The sequence below is a fragment of the Mustela lutreola genome, chromosome 1 (assembly GCF_030435805.1).
Source record: "Mustela lutreola isolate mMusLut2 chromosome 1, mMusLut2.pri, whole genome shotgun sequence".
NCBI lineage: Eukaryota > Metazoa > Chordata > Mammalia > Carnivora > Mustelidae > Mustela > Mustela lutreola.
This window is the reverse complement of record NC_081290.1, coordinates 211,341,060-211,360,802: the sequence shown is the minus strand read 5'-3', so window position 1 is coordinate 211,360,802 and position 19,743 is coordinate 211,341,060. Positions and strand designations below refer to the sequence as shown.

Here is a 19,743-nt window from a genome sequence, read left to right as displayed (position 1 = left end):
CTTGTGATCTCTATCTGTCAAGTAAAAAAAAAAAAAAAAAAAAAAGAACCTTGGTAGGAACGATTCCCATCACCTCCTCCCACCTTTTTCTTAACCTCTTTGACTCTCAAGAAGGAATGTGTAAATGCGTTCCCGTGAAGCTGTGTTTACCTGGCCTTGTGTTCACTCAGACTGGCCTGAACAGACTTGGCCAGTGCCCAAGCAAAGGTCCACCATGCCTGAGGCTTAGGGAGTGTGTCTTCGGTATTTAGTGATACTGTGCATACAGGATTTTAATACAAACCTTCTAAGTGGACTAACGAACATTGAAAGGAGACTAGGCAACATTTCACTAGTAGGAGAAGCTTCCCAGAGAATAAATCTGCCCATCACTATTAATAGTTCTCCAAACTTTCTGTGATAATAGCAACAATATTGTTGGTGACTGAAAGTATGATTTCATACAAGAGAACCACTTCCGAATGTTTTAAAACTACTTTTTAACACATGAAATTACACACAATACAAAATCCTTGTTTTACAGGTTGAAATCTTTACAGTCATGGGTGCAGTTACAGTAATGCAAGTAGTAGTAGTGCATTCACTTAGAGCAGGGTTATTTATCTTCATTGGGCTTAACACAAAGCCAAGAATGAATTATTTGCCTAAACTGCTTTCTAGTCTTTGAATAAAAAAAGAAAGAAAAATGACTTCTATCTCCTGTAATAATATGTCAGAATGATAAACAATGCCAACAATTAAGTAGTCTGGTATCTCTATAAATGGGAGATTGGATTCCAATAGCTTTTACATTGTAAATCTTAAAGTTTTAGCCACATTCTGTCTATCAAATTGTCATCATCTCAGCTTTCAGGAAAATTACATCATCTTTGGTCATAGGCTGCCAAAAAACAGAAACTATAGACTACACCATTTTTTCCCCAAAGAATCCTGTATTTTAATGAATAGCTGAATAAATAGACATTAATTATGAAATTCACATTAAAATAGAAGAAAATCCAAACATTCTGATTGCTTAATCTCTTAAATTTGATAGCTACTACAAAACATACTATTTATGTTAGAGTAGAGAAAAGCTGAATCACAGGAGTGTAACTGGGAAGTGCTGGCCATTATGTACAGTAATATGGAGGAGTCATAAAATAAAAGTGTTTATATGTACATATTTTTTTCCTTTTTTTGCATGGAGAAACACTGTTTTATAAAATGGGAAAACACACAGTAGACCACATGCAACAAGGACCAATACAATGTCCACAGCAGTAGGATCAAATAAGACAAAAGAACTAAAGGTTTAAAAATAATTAGGGAGAGGAAAAAAAAAAAAAGAAAAAATTGAAACCTGGAATGCTTAGTTCTTGAGGTTTCAGAATATAAATTTGTCACACAAGCCTCTTGATAGTTTTCAAAAGTTCCCACTTGACCTCTTACGGTTTAAGTGTAGAGCTAAAAATAAACCATCATATTATACAAAACTTCGTATATTAGCATACAAAAGGTAACAATTTACTTTTTGTATAAAATATAACCTTTTGATAGTATATTTATTTCACATATGTATAAATATAACCCAAAGAATATGTTTTAAGTATTTCTACCAAAATATTCTTTACAAAAGTTTACAAAAGAAGTCATTTATTCATATTTACAACCTAGCACAGAAAAGATTCTGGGCCAGTGACGTTGGTATTGTGTAAAAGAAGAAGATTGCTTCTAGACAGTTTAAGGGTTGATAGAGGGCTTTGTGTAACTTTCAAAATATGATCTTTTTAGAACAGATACTGAAAGACTTAGTTATTAAATGAGTCCAGTTAAATTACACCTGATAATTGACTATGCGGGCGTATAACTAAAAAGGCTGAAGATAACTTATGTTCTTCCGTAATGAGGAAAATGATAGTGACATTTTGCATCCATTCCAAATCAGCACACGTCCTCTCTGTTTTATAGCTGATCTGTGTGTGGGTTCTGAGGTGACAAGACTCAACAATAACTCTTTGTTTGATACAGTGCTCGGCCCTGAGGGAGAAAACCTGGATACGCAGGTCCATCTAGCATGTGGTGACGATACATCACATCAGGGAGCCAAGAATGGATACATTGCTACTGGAATGGATCACATTCTCTTTAGCTGTTCACCCAAATATGCCCAAATCAGGACAGATTGTTTTCTCTCTCAATTATGCCTTCCTTCAAACCCTGTCAAATAGATCTGTACCCAACCATACCCACCATTTCTTGTCCTGATCTTCTGTTTCTTATCTCCAATCAAAACAAGATACCTTCTTCTCTCTGTTTTCTTACAAATCAGTCTCTGGTCATCAAAATAAGCAGGGAAGACAAGGCTTAATTTCACTCAACATGGGAACTAACCAGCAGGTATCATCAAAATAAGTAACACCCCAGGTTATCTGTGGCTAGATAAATCTCCTTTGTAGCTATGTTCAGTGGGATGCTTTCTTTTTGAAATAGTGAAATCTGATGCAGACAGGTATGCACCAATATTTCAGTATGATTAGGAGAAGTTGTGATTGTATCTAAGACTTGGAAATGGACCTGGGAATGGGTTGTGGAAACCCAAATAAAGTTGGAGAGCTCTGCAATCTTGTCTCATCACCGGACACGGCATGTTGCTGAAGTATGGCGTATGTGGGAAAACTGACCAAGTGAGAGGTGAATCTGGGGAAGAAACTCTATGATCCACTGGATGTTCTCTAGTTTCTCGGGCTCTCCTCTACTTGCAGCACTGTTTGGTTACTCCAAACAAACCTATAACATCCCAATCTACCCTGAACATTTTAGGAAAGCTAAAGGAAAAAACAAGAGTGGGAAGATTAAACCACACTGACTACCTATTAGAGCAAATGAAGGAATTTGTTGCTTGTTGCTGGGAACTGGTACCTCCGTATGATGTGGGGTTTAACAAGCCACAAGCTCTATTACTTTTCTTTCAGGGAGGAAAGGAGCTCGGGAAACCTATTTTACACAACTGATTACACGTCAACATCACAGTTCTGTTTGGGCAAACTGGATACTGTGTCCTGGAGTTTAGATAGGGAAGAGTGATCCCAAGATTTTACTTTCAGGTTGGAGACTTAAAACAACCATTTGAACCAAGCACTGTAGTTACTTTCTGCTTCCATGTGTATGCCAAGGTATCTTCATGTAGTCCAACTAAAAGTTAAGAGTTTGGCCTTTACAGCGTCCTTGTAAAATACTGCCTTTTAGTGTGTGGAGTTTATTAATTCTCTCCCTCTTCTCCTTTAGGAGTTGTTTCCCAAGATCTCATCAAGATTGATGTCTTTCATCCAGTCGTCATTACCAGGCTCTGTCTTCAATAAGGAATCAATGAAATCAGCATCGCTGTTCAGGGCAGGGCCCATGTTATCCGTCTGTTGGTTGAGAAAGTCAAAAGCTAAGTCACCACTGTGGTCGGTTCCTTGAAAAGCCCTGGAACTTTGGTTGGGTGAAGGGAAACTGCCTGGTGTCAGGGATGGCGACTGGCTTATGCCCGTCCTCGACTGACTCAACCCTGTTGCTGACTGGTTCAAATTAGGCAATATTTGTGTGCTGAGCTGATTGGGTCTGAGGTTCAGACTTCTCAGTGGACCCATGGTTTGTCCGTTTAATGGTTGGCTCATTTGGTTCATGGGTCTCATCTGCACTGCTGGTGTTAACTGGTTAGGAGGAGCCACTGGCCTCTGGGAAAACTGCTGGCTGCCTACTGCCTGTGGCAGGGACTGGTTTGGAGTGTAGGCTGCAGGCGTCCCTGTGGGGAAGCGGACCGCCGTGGACTTCAGGGCTTCCTGCTGTTTGGTTGTTGCTTCTTGAGAGGCCCAGTTTGGTGTTGTTGAGCTGGACGTGATCATTACGTTTGACGTTCTCTGTGCTGGCATGCTGGCCATGGTATGGGTTAAAATTGGTTTTAGTTGTTGGGAATTGCTAACAGGCGCAGCTCCAAATGTGGCCACGTTATTATTATTACTTGCCCCTAAGGTAGGTTGCCGTGGCATTAGAGGGTTGTTTTGATTTGCTATCACTTGATTTGGGTTCCTCTGCTGGGTCAGCTGAGTCACTCCTGAAGGGACGCTGTACGTGCCAGGCTGACTGCAAGGCAGAGTTCCATACATCCCCATGTTCTGAACTCCTGTGGGTAACGATGGCATTCTTGTCCCATGGGAAGTAGACATGAGGCTGGAGTTCGAAGTCAAAATGGTATGTGTGGAAACTGGGTTTGCCAAAGCCTGGTTAGCATTTAAACTCATGGTAGATGAGCCACCTGAGAAAGAGAAGATAATTATATTAGTTCATAACCACATATTTTACAGCAATTTGCAAAAACTTATCCACTCTGAAACTGTTTTCAGGTAGAAAACAAATAGAAATAACCATCATGCCATTTTTTATAAAAGGAGTAAGACAGCTTTGAGAGGGAAGTATCCCCTAAGTCATCCCTTGGTCAAGATTTTATATAATATAGAGAAAAAGGCATAAAATGGCTCTAGCTTTTAGGTTTTACTTTACTCCTCTTCTGGAGTCACCGAGGGGAGGTGATAGTCAACCTTTCTTTCATTTTGAATTAGCTTTATCTGTTCCAAGACCAAAGACTAGAACTTTGATTAACCAGCTGCTGTGCAGTCCAGGCTACTGGTTACCCCAGAGTCCAAATAAGAAAGTGTGGAAGAATCCTATACATGGCTGCTAGATTCTGCACCTCTGCCTTGAACACCATGTCCAGTTATTCATCCGCATCATCCCCATTCAAGAAGCTTCCTTGGGTGGCCCCCAAGTGTCCAAAGGGAAAATTCCCATCTCTTTAAACGTCTGGAATTCAGGGTGTGCATGTTCGAGTGATGATTTCCACGTGGAACGCCCTCTGTCCCAGGAGGTAGAGTTATTATTGCTTTGTTATCCCCATACCACAAACCACCTTTGCTCATACCAGTTCCCTTTCATATGATGCCCTTCTTTACTCTCTGAACCCCACTTTTCCTTCAAAGCTCAGGCCAAAGTCTAAGCTCCTTCACTGAGCTTTGCCTGATACTCCAGCCTGCTCTTTCCAGTGGGATTTGCTCTTGGAAGCTTTTGTTCCGCACTTAGCTTTTGTATTGGGAAATCCATGGAATCTCAAAGTGGAACCATCAATTGTAGGCTGCCCTTTAGGGAGGCACCACATATTGGACAGTGATGAGTCAACATGTTAAAACCCTCCTGACTTGGGGCAATCAAAGTCATCATGGAGAGACATCTTGAGAAGCAAAAATGACATGTGAGAAAGGTAAAAGTAAGGGCTTGGTAGATGATAAGTTCCATGGGGGAAAGCATTTTTGCCCGTTCGGTTCACTGTCCTATTCTCTAAGTCTAGTGGAGTGCAAAGTAGGTATTTGCTTGATATTGAATGAATGAATGAGTAAATGAGAGATTGAATTAAATATGTAACTTGGAGAAAGATAATCTTTTAAAATACTCTCCCTGCACAGATGCAGGGAGGCCCACAGAATCAGAAATACTAAGAAACGAGAATGGGACACACATGGAAATATCAGAACAGCACTATAGAAGAAGAACATGGCTGTAGTTGTAGCTCTAGGGAAGCCTGGAACTGTTTGGGGATAACTAACATGGCATACAGCCTGACAGGCTGAAGTCCTTGTTGTTTGTTTTAATATGTCTCCCACTAGACTACGGACCCCTCAAAGGCAGGAACAGTCTCTTGTATCTCCCTGTATATCCAAACTGAGCACACAGCTCTGCCCTGGGAAGGCAGGAAGAGCTTGATAAAGAGGCATCAGAGTCGGGTATGAGATGCTGGGATAGTAAAAAGCTGACAGACAGCTGATAAGGGTAAGCAACAGCATCTTGGTATCTAAGGGTTTCATGAGAAGGGAAAGGACACTATGAAAGTGCTATGAGAAAAAAAATTAGAGTTTTTTTTTTTTTTAAGATTTTAAAAATTTTATTCATGAGAGACAGAGCAAGAGAGAGAGGCAGAGGGAGAAGCAGACTTCCAACGGAGCAGGAAGCCCAACATGGGACCCAATCCCAGGACCCTGGGATCATGACCTGAGCTGAAGGCAGACACTGAAGCAACTTAACCACAGGCGCCCCAGATATAAAGGTTTTAAAAATCATTCCCCGTAGGTGCCTTCTATTTTGACGAAATGCCCTGAGAAGGTTTAAGAGGAGAGCAATAGTTTCAAACAACCACAATAGACAGAATTTCCATGAAGGTCACAAAATAGTAATCACAGTTAGTATTTAGAAGTTCCTAATATGTGGTGAAAATTGTTCCATGTGCTTTTCATACATCATTTCTAATGTTAACATCTGGGCAAGGTGATTATTATTGCACTAAGATTAAAGCAGAAAATGACAAAGAGAGTTTGTGTTGTGCTTGTCGCTTATTTCATTCTCAGAAGACATGGGAAGTACAGAGCTCTGGGTACTGGTTCTTAATCCATTTGGGAATTGGCAACTGGATGCCAAGGATCCACCCTTAGGAAAAGTCCATGTGTACTGTGAAACGCACTCGCAGATGCCTACCAAGCATCCAGTCGCCCTGTCTCCCTTAGAAACGGACCCTTGATTTTGCAGCAATATGCCCAGCTGAAAAACCATATTTCCCAAGCTTCCTTGGTGATGGAAGGATCCAGATGAATACATTCTGGCTAGAAGTAGAAGTTATTAGATAAGAGTCCAAAAAACCTACTTTATTTTTGTTTAAGATTTTACTTATTTATTTGAGAGAGAGAGCGTGAGAGAGCACAAGCGGGGGGAGCAGCAGAGAAAGAGGGAGGCTGCTGAGCTGAGCAGGAAGCCCGATGTGGGGCTTGATCCCAGGACCCCGAGGTCACAACCTGAGCCAAAGGCAGACGCTTAACCGACTGAGTCACTCAGGTACCCCTCAAGAAGCTTCTTTTAAAAAGAGAATCTGACTCCTTTGGGAGGGCGTTCTACCTCTTCCCTTCTTTCATCCTTCTACCTGGAATACGACATGAAGAATGGTGGTGTGTTGGTCTCAAGGCAACCCTTAGGGAGGAAACTCCATGTGAAAGAAGGTGGAGCAGAAAAACAAAAGATGCCTGGACCCCTGACAACACAGTACAGGCACCTGTTCAGCCTGAGGCTGCTATCCTTGAGATTCTTTTATATGAATGGGAAAAGAAAAGCCCAAACACCCACATTGAATTTTGTATTATATTTCCAAAACTCCGAGCTTCCCTTGAACCCACCGATAGGCCATGGTGTAAGAAGCCATGTTCCAAAGGAACTTCCATCTTGTCTTTCAGCCATGCTGAGGACACGGGGAGATAAGTGGATCAGGCTTCATGCAAGTTCCAAGAGAGAGGAATGACCGCTTACCTTACATGATCAGGGTCAGGATACCTTGCTGGGAGGAGAATGGTCAAACTGAGGAGTTCGAAAATATTTAAGTTCTCTTGAACTCTCAGAGATAATTTGAAGGGCAGTGAAATATGTGAATAGAGGACAAGAATCAGCAGGAAATGAAGAAAGGACTGAAAACCACTCAAGTTGATCCGAAAATTAAATGGGAGGTTAAATGGGAACTAGTGCAGGATTCTAAGAAAGATGTTATTTCCAAATGAGGCAGGAGAGGAGGAGAGGTTAAAAGCTGAATCGTTTTTTTCTTCTGCAGTTATGATTTTTACTGCTTTTTAAAAAAGATTTTATCTATTTATTAGAGAGAGAGAGAGTGCATGGGCAGGGGCAAGGAGCAGAGGGAGAGGGAGAAGCAGAGGGAGAAGGAGTAGCAGAAGGGAGAAGCAGAGGGAGAGGGAGTAGCAGAGGGAGAGGGAGAGGGAGAGGGAGAACCAGACGGAGAGGGAGAAGCAGAAAGAGAGAAGAACAAACAGACTCCCCACTGAGCAGGAAGTTCAATGTGGGGCTTGATCCAGGACTCTAGGATCATGACCTGAGCCAAAGGCAGATGCTTAACTGACTGAGCCACCCAGGACTCCCTATTTTTACTGATTTTTAAGAATACTTACCAGAATACGGAGCAGTGTTTGGCTGCATATTGCCCGTGTTTCTTCTTTGGTCTTTGTAATCTGGGGGTGGCCTGGTCAAATGTCTGTTTATCTGATCCTGTGGAGCAATCTTCTCCTTGAAAACACAGATAAAAATATATTAAGTTGCATGTTTCCTTTCCCACTTGTAAACATTTATAGACTGTCATTCAAAAAAGTAAGCCTGCAAGAACAACTTTGCAGCCGTCGCTGTGAATCATATACCTTATTTACTAGTGTTACTTCAGAGACGGGTCTTTTCAATTTCAATAAATTTCCTGTGAGGAAGTATAATTCCAACTTTCCTTAACACTCAGTGTGTGTTTTGGGTCTAGCAACTAACCTCATTTCCTTTATTTTGCAATTAGATTTCAGGGAGAGCTAAATTCCTAAGATTTTTGAGATGGTGTTTCTAGTTTTATTTTGTAGCACACCTGAGATGCTTTGCTACCTATTATTTAATTCTGGTCCCATGGAGTGTGGCAGGCATAGAAGTAGGGTTAACAGAGAAAATACAGAACACTTGGAAATTATGTATTTTTATTCGTTAAATCTGGCAACTTTAGAGAGGAGGAGATGCCAGGGGATAATCTATCAGGATTGGTGGGGGCACTGTACACATATTACTCAATTTTCCCCCTCTAAAATCACTCTTGAAATAGGAGAAATTATTTCCACTTAATAGATGAAGAAATGGAAGCTTCCTTAGGCCAAGTAACTTGCCAAAGATCCAAGTGGTAGAACAGAAATCGAATCCTGACTCAAAGATTCTGGTCCTTTCCCTGCCACACAATACAGTATTTGCTTCCCTGTTTCTCTGTGCCCCATTCTCAAAGCACAGACGTCTCCTAGGCCCCCTTCTTTTCTTCCTTCTGGAATCAGCCACCTTTAGATCTCTAGAATAGGTGAATTTGGGAGCTAAGAGAGGAAATAGGTATGTTCTTTTTATATTTTCAATGCCTTTAGTCAAAGACCACCAGGAACACACCTGCTGGGTTTACTACTTATTGCAGCAAGGGAGAACGCACATCATGGGGGTACCCTGGGGTGCCTCAGCACTAGAGCGTTAGAGAGAACCTATCCTAGGATTTGAGTGTTGATTGGATGATTTAGGGAGGGTCTAAGAAGGCAATGATTTATTCTAGGTTGTAAGCTGTCAAAGTGAGGTTGGTTCTATCATTGAGTAAAGAAGCAGCCATTGCTCACTTAGCAAAGGGGGGCGGTGTTTGGTATTTTGTGGGTTATAGAGTGATCTTGTGTCTGTATTTAGATCAAATTATGAAGTGGCCTTATTGCGTCTCATTTTATCATGGTCTCCAAGTAACCCCATCTGAGCTTGGTGTCCTATCAGATGGTTCACGTCTGACAAAAGCAAAAATGGCTCGGCTGCAAGCGTCATATCAGTCTGGACTCTTATCAATCTTTCTCATCATGGATCAGGAAGTTTTTAGAATTGCTTTACTGTAGCATTGTATGCACCCCAAAGCAACCTCATTTTCAAATTTTCAAAGATAGACATAACTGGCATAGGTAGAAAGAGAACAGTCAATAAATAGAAAACTGTGTAAAGATAGAGGGATAAATTAGATGGAGGCCACATGTGCACTGGCCAAGTTCCCAAGATCCCACTTGAACCATGTACTTCTCAGTTCCTTAAAACAACAACAAACCAAGTTCAAATTTTTGTTTCTAAGAAAAAAACTTGAAAGACTCACAGGGGTTTTGGGGCATCAAGTAATTCGTAAAAAATATGATTTTGATGATCTAAGTGTAAATGAATCAGAAACATATGGATTACATTTCTTTTAAATATGGGTTTACAAATGAAGGAAAAAAGTGGTTGGTGAAAGTCTTTATGGTTTTGCCTAAACCCTAAATGTTTAAGAAGCAGCTTGAGATGTCCCAGGAACCCAAATGCGGTGATGTTCTACCCTGCCTGTTGTAAAATATTGTGCAAGCTGACAAGTTTTTTTTTTTTGCCAAGCATGGGACTTTCTGAATTCTTCTCTTTTTCCAAAAGCACTATCATTTTTTTCTTATGTCAGTAGGTGTTTCTGCTGTTTATATTGAAGTAAACAGGATTTGTGCATGGGTGCACATGCGTGTGTGTGTGTGAGTGAGAGAGAGACAGAGACAAAGATAGAGATAGAGACGGGATCAGGCTCTTGGTTCCCCATTAAGGACTAGATCTCAAGTCTGAACTTATTTTTAATGTATATTCAATGTACTTACTGACTTTTTATTTCCATGAGGGCTAAATTAGATTGTTCCGAGGGTTAACAACACATCTCTGGAAACCTGAGTTTCTTGAACTACTTGCTCACCAGTGAGTTAGATTTAACGGCCTGGCATATGGACTGTTCATGGGAATGGCTGTGTCATCCCTGCAGGCTCAGGAGTAGACTCCCAGTCCCATTCTGTGCAAGAGGATGACCGCCCCATTCTGGCTAAGGGTAAACTCACAGGCCATCTCTGAGACTACTTCTGCGGAATGTGAAATTGAACTTCTCAACTAATGCCTCATGATCTTGGACCCAGTAATTCAACCCAATAACCTGGACCTGAAAACCCCCTATAGAAATAATCTTTGTTGGGCTTATCTGTCCTGCTTCAGTTTTCCCATCTCAAAATCTGACACGTAGATAAATCTAGGACCACCCTCATAACTCCGATCAGAAGGACTAATCCTTTACCACTGTAAAGGCTGGGTGTGGCCCCTGGCCCACAGAAGGTGCACAAAATGTGTTGGTTACCATGACGCCCATAGTCTTATGTATGACTCGACTCATCTTTCCTCTTTGTGCTTCATTGGTGAGAGAATAACAGGGAGTAAGGATGACGCACTTTCGTGAGAAAATGTCTCAATTTAGGCGCCTTTCTGGCCTTGCCAACTGACTGGAAATGACTACAAAGCATATGCTAATGTAAAGCCATATCAAAGACTGTTTCTTCCTGGATATGCTAACGAGCACAGGCACCCTCAATGGCGTCCAAACAAAGAGAAATGTGAATGGTTTATAAAAATCACAAAAACAGCAGTCCCATTTCTCATTCACTGTCCTTTGCACCTGTCTCAGTGGTGACTCAACTGGGACCCAAGGAGAGTTCAGCCAGTGCCAGGACATGATCCTCGGGGCACATTTCCTTGCCTTTGAATCAGAGCTGAAAATCCAGAAATTCAACCTCTGCGTGTTGTAATTCAACACATGAGAAGGACTGATGGGAATGAGGAGAGTCAGTCTTAGATTGTATGTTTTTCTCTCCTGCTGCCTTTGCTTCTAAGCTATTTAATTAACAAAGATTAAAAAAAAAGGAGGGGGGGGAGGGAGTTGGTGGGACAGCTGGAGTTTCCAGAATTACAGAAGACTTATAGAAGGAATTGGTTGTGTTGATTTGTGATCTAGTCCGTGGCACCCCTACCCCTTAGGGCAGTACTCAAGGTCACCAGTAAATGCTCACTATTCCTTATTCGTCCCTCACTATTTCTTCTCACCTACTCTAGACCCCGAAATTATTCCGTTTGTCATTCCTTAAAATTAATGAATGATTATGTTACTATTTATACTATTTTATTTTTTCAGTGTTCCAAAATTCATTATTTATGCACCACACCCAGTGCTCCATGCAGTTCATGCCCTCCATAATGCCCACCATGAGACTCACCCAACCCCCCACCCTCTCCCGTCCAAAACCCTCAGTCTGTTTCTCAGAGCCCACAATCTCTCCTGGTTTGTCTCCCCCTCCCATTTCCCCCCATTCATTGTGAATTAAATATTTCAGAATTTAATCTCAAACCCATCAATAAATACACACCTGGGCTGGACCTTTTGTTGTCTAGCCCCTCCTCACCTACTCTACCCATCAGAATCCTGCAGTCTTCAAGGTCAAAGTCAAAGTCAAATTGTACCTCTTCTGGGAGACTACCCTTAATCTCTCCAGGCTGGATGATATCTTTGCTCCATTACCTTTCCCCTTACTCTGTTCATACTTTATTGTAATGCAAATCTGAGTTTGGTGATTCTTTGTTTCAAAATCCTTAAAGTCCTTGTCATTGCTTTTCAGACAATGTAAATTTATCAAGCTCTAGCCTCTCCTCTCTGGCCTCCTTGCCAATTATTTTCCTAATCCTCTACTGCCATCTACTATATCACATGCAGTATGCCTTATCGTCCCCGAGTCTTTGAATATGCTGGTTCTTCTGGCCTGAAAGCTCCCCTCCTCTTTACCCCATCACCTACTTCACCTTCAGATCTTCAGTAGATAAAACCTCCTCTCTGAAGAGAGAGGAGGTGTTCTAGTATTTTTAGTATTTGCCACATCACAGCATTTAATCACCGGCCTTTTGCCTATTTATTTCACATCCCTGTGGGCTCTATGCTCCTAAGGACAAAGACAGGATCTCTTTTATTTCTAGCCATTAATATTTTCCGAAGGAATGATAGCACCCATCACACCCAAGATTTCTGACTTTTACTACAAAGCTCCTTGAGTATAAACATTTTTTATTTTGTTTGTCACATCTCTGTGTACCTTGACTCTATCAACCTGGAGATGGCTAACTCCTACCCCTTTTCCTTTCATTTGACCAAATTGTCTGAAGGGAGAGAATGAAACCTGGAGAACTCGGCGTTCGGAGGCTGGAGGGGTTTGAATCCGTGCCCGACCGTATGTCTAAGGACACGGTAGGGAAAGCAGATAACAGTGAAGCCTGGCTAGAGCTTGGGTCCTGCTGGGGAAAGAACCACCTTGCCTTTCTTTAAGGTCACGTAACTATGCTGAAAGCTGGAAACAGATCCTCAGTTTTCTTTAAAAACATCCCCCCTTCTGAGATGCTTTATTTTGGAAGCCAAATCTTAAGTTTTGAAACTCCATGCTGGCTTTTACAACTGTTTTAGAAATTCCTTTTACCTCTAAAATCAGTTTGGATTCAAGTTGATTAAAGTTCTGTCCCCGATTTCTGCCCCTCAGGGCTGCAGCATAAAAATGGCTCCTTTTGCCTGATCCAAATACCCATGTTGGTGGTTCTTAACATTCCTGGGCTGGGCAGGGCTAGTTAGGTGGGGTGCCATGCATTCCAACTGTCCAGCAGCTGGTAAATCAAGTGCTTTTTTATTTTTTTTTTCCTGCAGCACGATAACTTATGTATAGAATTCGCTTTTCTTATAGCCAGGACTCTCGCCTTGCTCTCATCGAAGTAGGCAGAGAAAAGGGCAGTGACCAGAAAGGGGAAATAATGAATTCCCCCTGTTAGGTCAATAGGTATGTGCAGTAGACATTAGGAGAGAGTTTTACCGTCTACGGCCATACCACCCTGAACGCGCCCGATCTCGTCTGATCTCGGAAGCTAAGCAGGGTCGGGCCTGGTTAGTACTTGGATAGGAGAGAGTTTTACCGTATCAACCAGCATCTGCTGCTGTAGGAGAAGCTGCTGTTTCCGCTCCATGATCGGCCTCTGTAGAGCCTGTTTCTTTCCCATCAATTGCTGATTCAACAGTGATGACTGGGAGTTCATGTAACCACTTCCGGTGTTTGGATTTGAGCAGGGGTTGGGACTTGGACTGGGGCCTGTGTTCTGGCCGACCACAGAGTGTTGATCCTAAAGAAGAGAAGGAGGAGGTAGGGGAAGCTACTGTGAATTAAAAGAAGAAAAATATAGCACAGAGATCATAAGCTTAGATTCCAAACATTTTTCATCTTGTTAAGATCAAACATGTTTAAATGAGTTGGAGATCAGAGAATTGCCTTTTAAATGTAGGAGAAATAAATGTGTATTATGACAACCAAAGCCGCTGGGTTAATGACATTAGGACACTGGAAAAGTTCCCATATGTCTCTGATGGTAGAACCTCCACATTCCAGAAGGCGTTCATGGAACCTCAAAGAAAACGACCATAAAAACATACGGCAAACCTCTCAATTGCTCAGGAACAAAAACATCATAAAGTAACAAGTTCTTCCTTTTCCTTAAAGCTAGCACATACCATTGCAGATCCTGTAACGGAAATTATGTTTTAATGCATATGTTCAAAAGTTGCATAACCATTTTGGTCAGAAGGGGCCGAGCTTTCAGTGATAAGAAGAGAAGACCTGTGAGTTTCTGTTTTACAAACACTCTGAGACCTGGCAGGGACTTCACTTTTCGGAGACTTGTCAATTTTGCTCCCTGGTCAGGAAGTCAGGAATTTCAGTGGATCAATCAGTAAAAGAACACCTGACCGACAATGAGAAAGTATTGATTAAAAACAACATTGTAGAATAGTTATCTTGGGTATTGCTTTTCTAACTCAAGGTCTCTACCAATCTTAACGCATTGACCCTGCAGTGCAGAAAGCTAAAACTACCCAAATGTTTTCATGAATTCCCAATGCCGTGTTCAGGCTTGTATACTGTTGGGGTTACAAGAACTCTTCCCACCTTGAAGAATGTATCTAATTAAGGAAGAGATGACATGCTTTCATGTAAAAAATACAAGAAAATACAGAACCAAGTCTTAGGTATGATACAATTCCTAAGTCAAAGGTCCTCACGCTTTGATGCTCTGGCCTTGCTCCAGAAATTCCGAGGGTTCCTGGTTCCTGGTCAGGAAATTCTAATACTCAGTGGTCAAAGATATGCTCTTTGAGAAACACTGAGAAACACTGGATGATGGGAGCAATAAAATGCAACTTTCATTCCCCATCTGGACTGCATGAAGTTACAAGAGATTACACAGATAAAGCAGTTTTTATGATGCCTGATGAGCAGTCATATACACTCCTTTTGTGGAAAGTCTCTTCTCTTTTACCTCCTTCTTTTTCTTTAGTTACCTACTATCCTAAAAAAAAGTCCACAGCCTCGAGAAATAGGTAATGTGGCCTATTCAGTAATTCCTGAAGCTACAGAGCTCACCAACTACCTCAAAAGCAAAGGGTTACAAAATAATCCTAAAGATGACCAGACACTGTACCTTATTACAGACTAGGCACCGTCCTCAGTGCATTCCATGACTGACCACATTGAATCCTCTCAACAAAACAATGAGCAGGAACTAGTATTATGTTCCCAGTTTTGCAGATGAGAAACATGAGCTCAGAAATCACACAAGTAGTTGAGGAAGATGTGAAGCCAGGTCTGTCTGACTTCAGAATTCTTCCTCCATTGCTGTACCCTGTTGTCTCTCAGCTCAGACAAGACGTGCTGAGGAAAAAAGGTGCTCCTGCTTTTGAAGTGTGCAGACCCACCTGCCTGTGCAGAACGTGTTGATTGACCACCCTCTGCACGGGGAAGCACCCTCCATCAGGCATGAGGAAGGGAGGTGTGGTGGCAAGAGGGCAGGGGGGCGGTCCTCCTCACCAGTTAACTAAAAATAATGGGAGCCATCTCTGAGGCAAGCACATCCTCCGTGCAGCTTTAAATAGCCATCTCCAGACACCTTTGCGTGCAATGCCCAGTCAGTTCTCTCAAAGTTAAATCCAACTTGGTTCTTGGGGGAAAAGGTTCACCCCACATGTCCTACAAGCCACTAGGGATATGGGCCTGCAGACAAGCACGTGAGGGTCATTACCACAATGGCAGTGGGTGATCTGGGCATTGAGCACTCTTGGAGGGCAGGTAGAGAAGGAAGTACCTGGAGGACTGAGTGTTGAATCTTTGGTCTGTCCACACAAATGAGAGCGAAGCAGAGACGGGGACAAGGAGAAACAGGGGTGAGGAGATGGGGGGTGGGGTCAGACAAGAGTAACGATGACTGGAAGTGATGCTAGAGGACATCAAAATGAGAGAGAATATAGTGGAGGTGGTGGCTGGCCCTTCACTCTCCACCGCAACCAGAATAGAAACCCATCTGCTCTTTTCTACGATATAATAATTTGAAGTTTAGTGCAAGAGGGTGTATGAGAAGAGGATTTTGTGATTTAAGAAACTGGTTGATGAACATACTCAGAAATATTCAATGTGTTTTTCTTCTCAGCCTTCTTGGCCCTGTCACAGTGCACAAGATCATGAACTCTGCAGATGGGCCTGCTGGAATTCGTACCCCGGTTCCATCACTCATTGGCTGAGTGATCTGGGAGATGTTAATTTACCTCCATGAGCCTCAATGTCCTTATCTGTAAAATGGGCACAATAACAGTACTGACTTTATGGGGTCGCAATGAGAATGAGAGGAAATGATACTACGCACAGCGTTAAGCACTTAGTAATTGACGGGTGGCTTGTAAATGTTCACATTATTTCCACACACACAGGAGGAGTGTGTTTTCTTTGATTACTGTGAACCAAAGGAGACAGGCCTTGCAGATGGCACAAAGCTGTTCTGTGTTGACTCCAGAAATGCAGAGGTCTCAGTTACGTTGTGGAGAGTGAGTTACCGATGGACTCGGGGAATGACCTTCATCCTCTACCTGGAGACATCAGAAGAGGAGCTGGGAGTCATCCATTCTCTGATGGGAGCTCTTTTGGAAGAATGCTTCTTTCATCTGGGTTAGGGGTTTGGCTCAGGGCCCTGATACATTTTTTTTTCCTGGTTTTTATTTCTTAACATCCAATTATTTATTAATATAGCAGCAACATACACTTACTGAGTATGGTACCTTAATTTCTTTGATTGTAAAAGAGCAGTAATTATATTCATGACATAAAATCAAACCATGGGCACCTGGGTGGCTCAGTTGGTTGAGCAACTGCTTTCGGCTCAGGTCCTGATCATGGAGTTCCAGGATCGAGCCCTGCATTGGGCTCCCTGCAGAGCAGGGAGCCTGCTTCTCCCTCTAACTCTCCCCTCTCTCATGCTCTCTGTCACTCATCCTCTCTCTCTCAAATAAATAAATAAAATATAAATATATATATATAATAAAATCAAAACAGATGAAATTTAGAACAGTTCTAGGCACTTTGTAAGTACTTGTTTACATTTTAGCAATTAACATTGCTAAACATTCTTTCTTCCTTTATTATTTTGTATATGTCAGAGGTGTTTTAGAAACAATTACGTCTGTGGAGAAGCTTACACTGTAAGCCTATGTGGATTGCAGATAACGGTGTGTTTAGCTCCCATCATATTTTATTTTTGTTTTTTTCTTTTCTTAATTTTTCAACTTTAATGTAACATGGATACCAAAAATATGAAAACACAACAAAAGCAAGAAGGGTGAAGACGGCTTCCTCGTGCATGCCATCTCGGATGAGCAGGTTTGGAAGGTGCCCCGAGTGCTGTGTGAAGGAGTCAGGGATGCACCCTGGCTTGGTGAGTGACTGCTGCCATTCATCAGCATAGTTGGATCTTGGGGAAGTTGGCACTCTTTCTGGTGGCATTTCTGGTCTGGACAGTGTTGCTGGTGCTGGGCCCATCTAGAATGCGGTGCTGGCCCCACCCTCAGAGCCAGGGCTGACTCCCACTCTCCCAGTGGTTCTATTGGCATGGTTGCCATTCAGAATCTACAATGGTTTCTGGCCCAGGAAGCCAAAGGAAGTCAGCTCTACCTGTATGTCATCCCAGAGCCACTGTCCGATCAGAGCTTCATCCCCGATGTCCGTCTGGGCCCTCATTGGGGCCCTGACATGTTCCTCAGCCATATCCATATCCATTGTCTTGAACGCACCATCCACAGCCTCCAAGAAATGAGCCTTCCCTTCCCGGGGTCTCGGTTCTGCTGCTGGATGATGACTCTCGGCGCACTCATCTTGCTGGTCTCGTGGAGGATTCTCAGGCCCCAGAGGAGCTCAGACTTGGGTTGGCGGCTGCCGAGGACCATCTTGTATTCCAGGTACCTCATTGCGACATACACGTTCACGTCCAGCCGGGCAGACCTGGTGCACCAGCGGCTCCTAGGTGGCCCCTCCTCCGTTCCTGCCGGGCGTGGGTAGGAAGCTGTCCTGGGCCTCCAGCCCATGCCTCACATCTATGCTCACTCTCAGGGCTACTTCCTCCATGATTGAGGCCTTCAAAGCCTTGGCCTGCTGTTCCTATCCAGAAGCCTTGTGGAAGTATAGGGTGGGACACGTGTAGGGTGTCTGTTCATAGGAAGGCCATGCATTTTGTGCCCCTTTTCACAGAGAGCCCAGATTCCTATTGGGTGTGTTATAAACAGAGGAGCCATTTCTTCAGGCTCCCTGCTCTGAGCACACCCCACGCTCCCATCATATTTTAAACACAAGGTGTGCCCTCCAGTGAGCCTCAGTCCCCACTATCTCTTCGTTTATTCCATCTGCCTATTTCCCTCATTTCTATTACTTGCCTGGCTCATTAAGGCATTTGAGGTTAAGATCCCTGGCTTGTCATTTATCTGGGAACCTAAGATGCACACATTGCATACCCTATGTGGGTCCTCACTCAAAATTACACAGGGAAAAAGCAATTTCTGTTAGGTGGTATGATACCTACTGGAACTCTAAGGTTAACATCTAGATCTTCTAATGCCTAATCTAGTCACCTGTGCATCCATCCATCCATCCACCCACGAATTTCGATATTTTTAATGAATACCTACAATACTCTAAGCAGTTTTCTATTTTCTAGAGATAAAAAATTATATAGAAAGGGGGGAAATGAATAGAAAGAGATGGGCAGAGTGCTTAGGGTTGGCAAAATTGGTGAACTTCAAAACAATTTCCACGACAATCTGGAAAACTAGCCTCCTTTAAGATTTAGAAACGATCTACATACCAAGAAAATGCAATTATGTCTCTTTCTCTCTCTCTAATCAAACAGATGGACTGTGCTAAATTTAGTTTCATTCCTTCACAATACCAAAGAATATAAAAATAAGAGATAAGCTCTCTTTTGGAATTTTGTACAAGATTTCTTAGCCTTGAAGCTTCTGGCCCATGGGTCTTACCATGTACTCTACCATACACATTCTTTCATTGCATGATTGAAGTAATGTTTGGCTGCTGCTACATTTTTTTGCCCTTATGTTAGCTATGAAACACGAAACACCTCCTTACACAGGCTTGCTGTCATTGCCAAGATGTTGTGCAAACTTTAGTACATAAAATATTTTGAAAGAAAAATATGTTCTACTGCGTTGGCTTTGATTTCCATATTCAGCCTCATCTTTGCCTTCCGTTCAGCCCATGTAGAACTTGGCCTAATAGGAATCAATCTGGTTCTATTTCAACACTTATGGTCTCCTTAAAGCTCATGAAGACATGGTAAAAATGGCCCATCCTCAGCCTAGGGAGATGAGTGTGTGTGTGTGTGTGTGTGTGTGTGTGAATGATTTAGGCCATTTCCACTGATGCCATCTTTTATGAAAGAATACCCAGTTTTCTAGACAAACTGGAGTTAAAAGGCCGATTTGGAAGCTAATAATAGCCATATGATTGGCTCAAATTATGAACTTGAATGATCTTTCATATTATGTACATGTATTTTCTCTTTCTACCTGTCAAATTACAGTATTTGATGCTAACCTACAAAATAGGCTTCTGACCCTATCCTCCTGGGATTTAATATAAATTTACGTTTAAATGCACTTACAGTTTTTCACATTTGTGTGTGTGTGTGTGTGTATTTAAGAGTTTAAAGTCCTGTTACAGTATTAGTTAAGCCGCTAAGTTAGAGTAGTATGCTAGCGTTGAGATATGGTTAAAGATTTTTGATCCTTCTTTTAATCCAGCACACGATGGCCAGACCAATAAAAACATATCTGTATTCTTCTAACAGCGTTCTGCCAATAATTAAGCTATGTCTTTAGAATTATTATCTTTACTCTACCTGACTCACTTATTCAACAAA

General features: G+C 42.2%; 1 protein-coding gene and 1 non-coding gene across 2 annotated transcripts in view; both read right to left on the bottom strand.

Annotated features, from left to right (window-relative positions):
• Nucleotides 1-462: 462 nt before the first annotated feature.
• Nucleotides 463-19,743, bottom strand: part of MAML2 (mastermind like transcriptional coactivator 2) — a 344,987-nt gene continuing 325,706 nt past the window's right edge. Inside the window, exons 3-5 of the mRNA XM_059185832.1 lie at nucleotides 13,420-13,623; nucleotides 8,010-8,124; nucleotides 463-4,279 (exon numbers count right to left, since the gene is read on the bottom strand). Coding sequence (XP_059041815.1) covers nucleotides 3,264-4,279; nucleotides 8,010-8,124; nucleotides 13,420-13,623 — 1,335 coding nt within the window. The 3' untranslated portion in view covers nucleotides 463-3,263. The remainder of the gene's footprint in view (nucleotides 4,280-8,009; nucleotides 8,125-13,419; nucleotides 13,624-19,743) is intronic.
• On the bottom strand, nucleotides 18,005-18,134 carry LOC131823045 (small nucleolar RNA SNORA11). Its single transcript, XR_009350492.1, has one exon. It is a non-coding gene; the product is annotated as a small nucleolar RNA SNORA11 (small nucleolar RNA).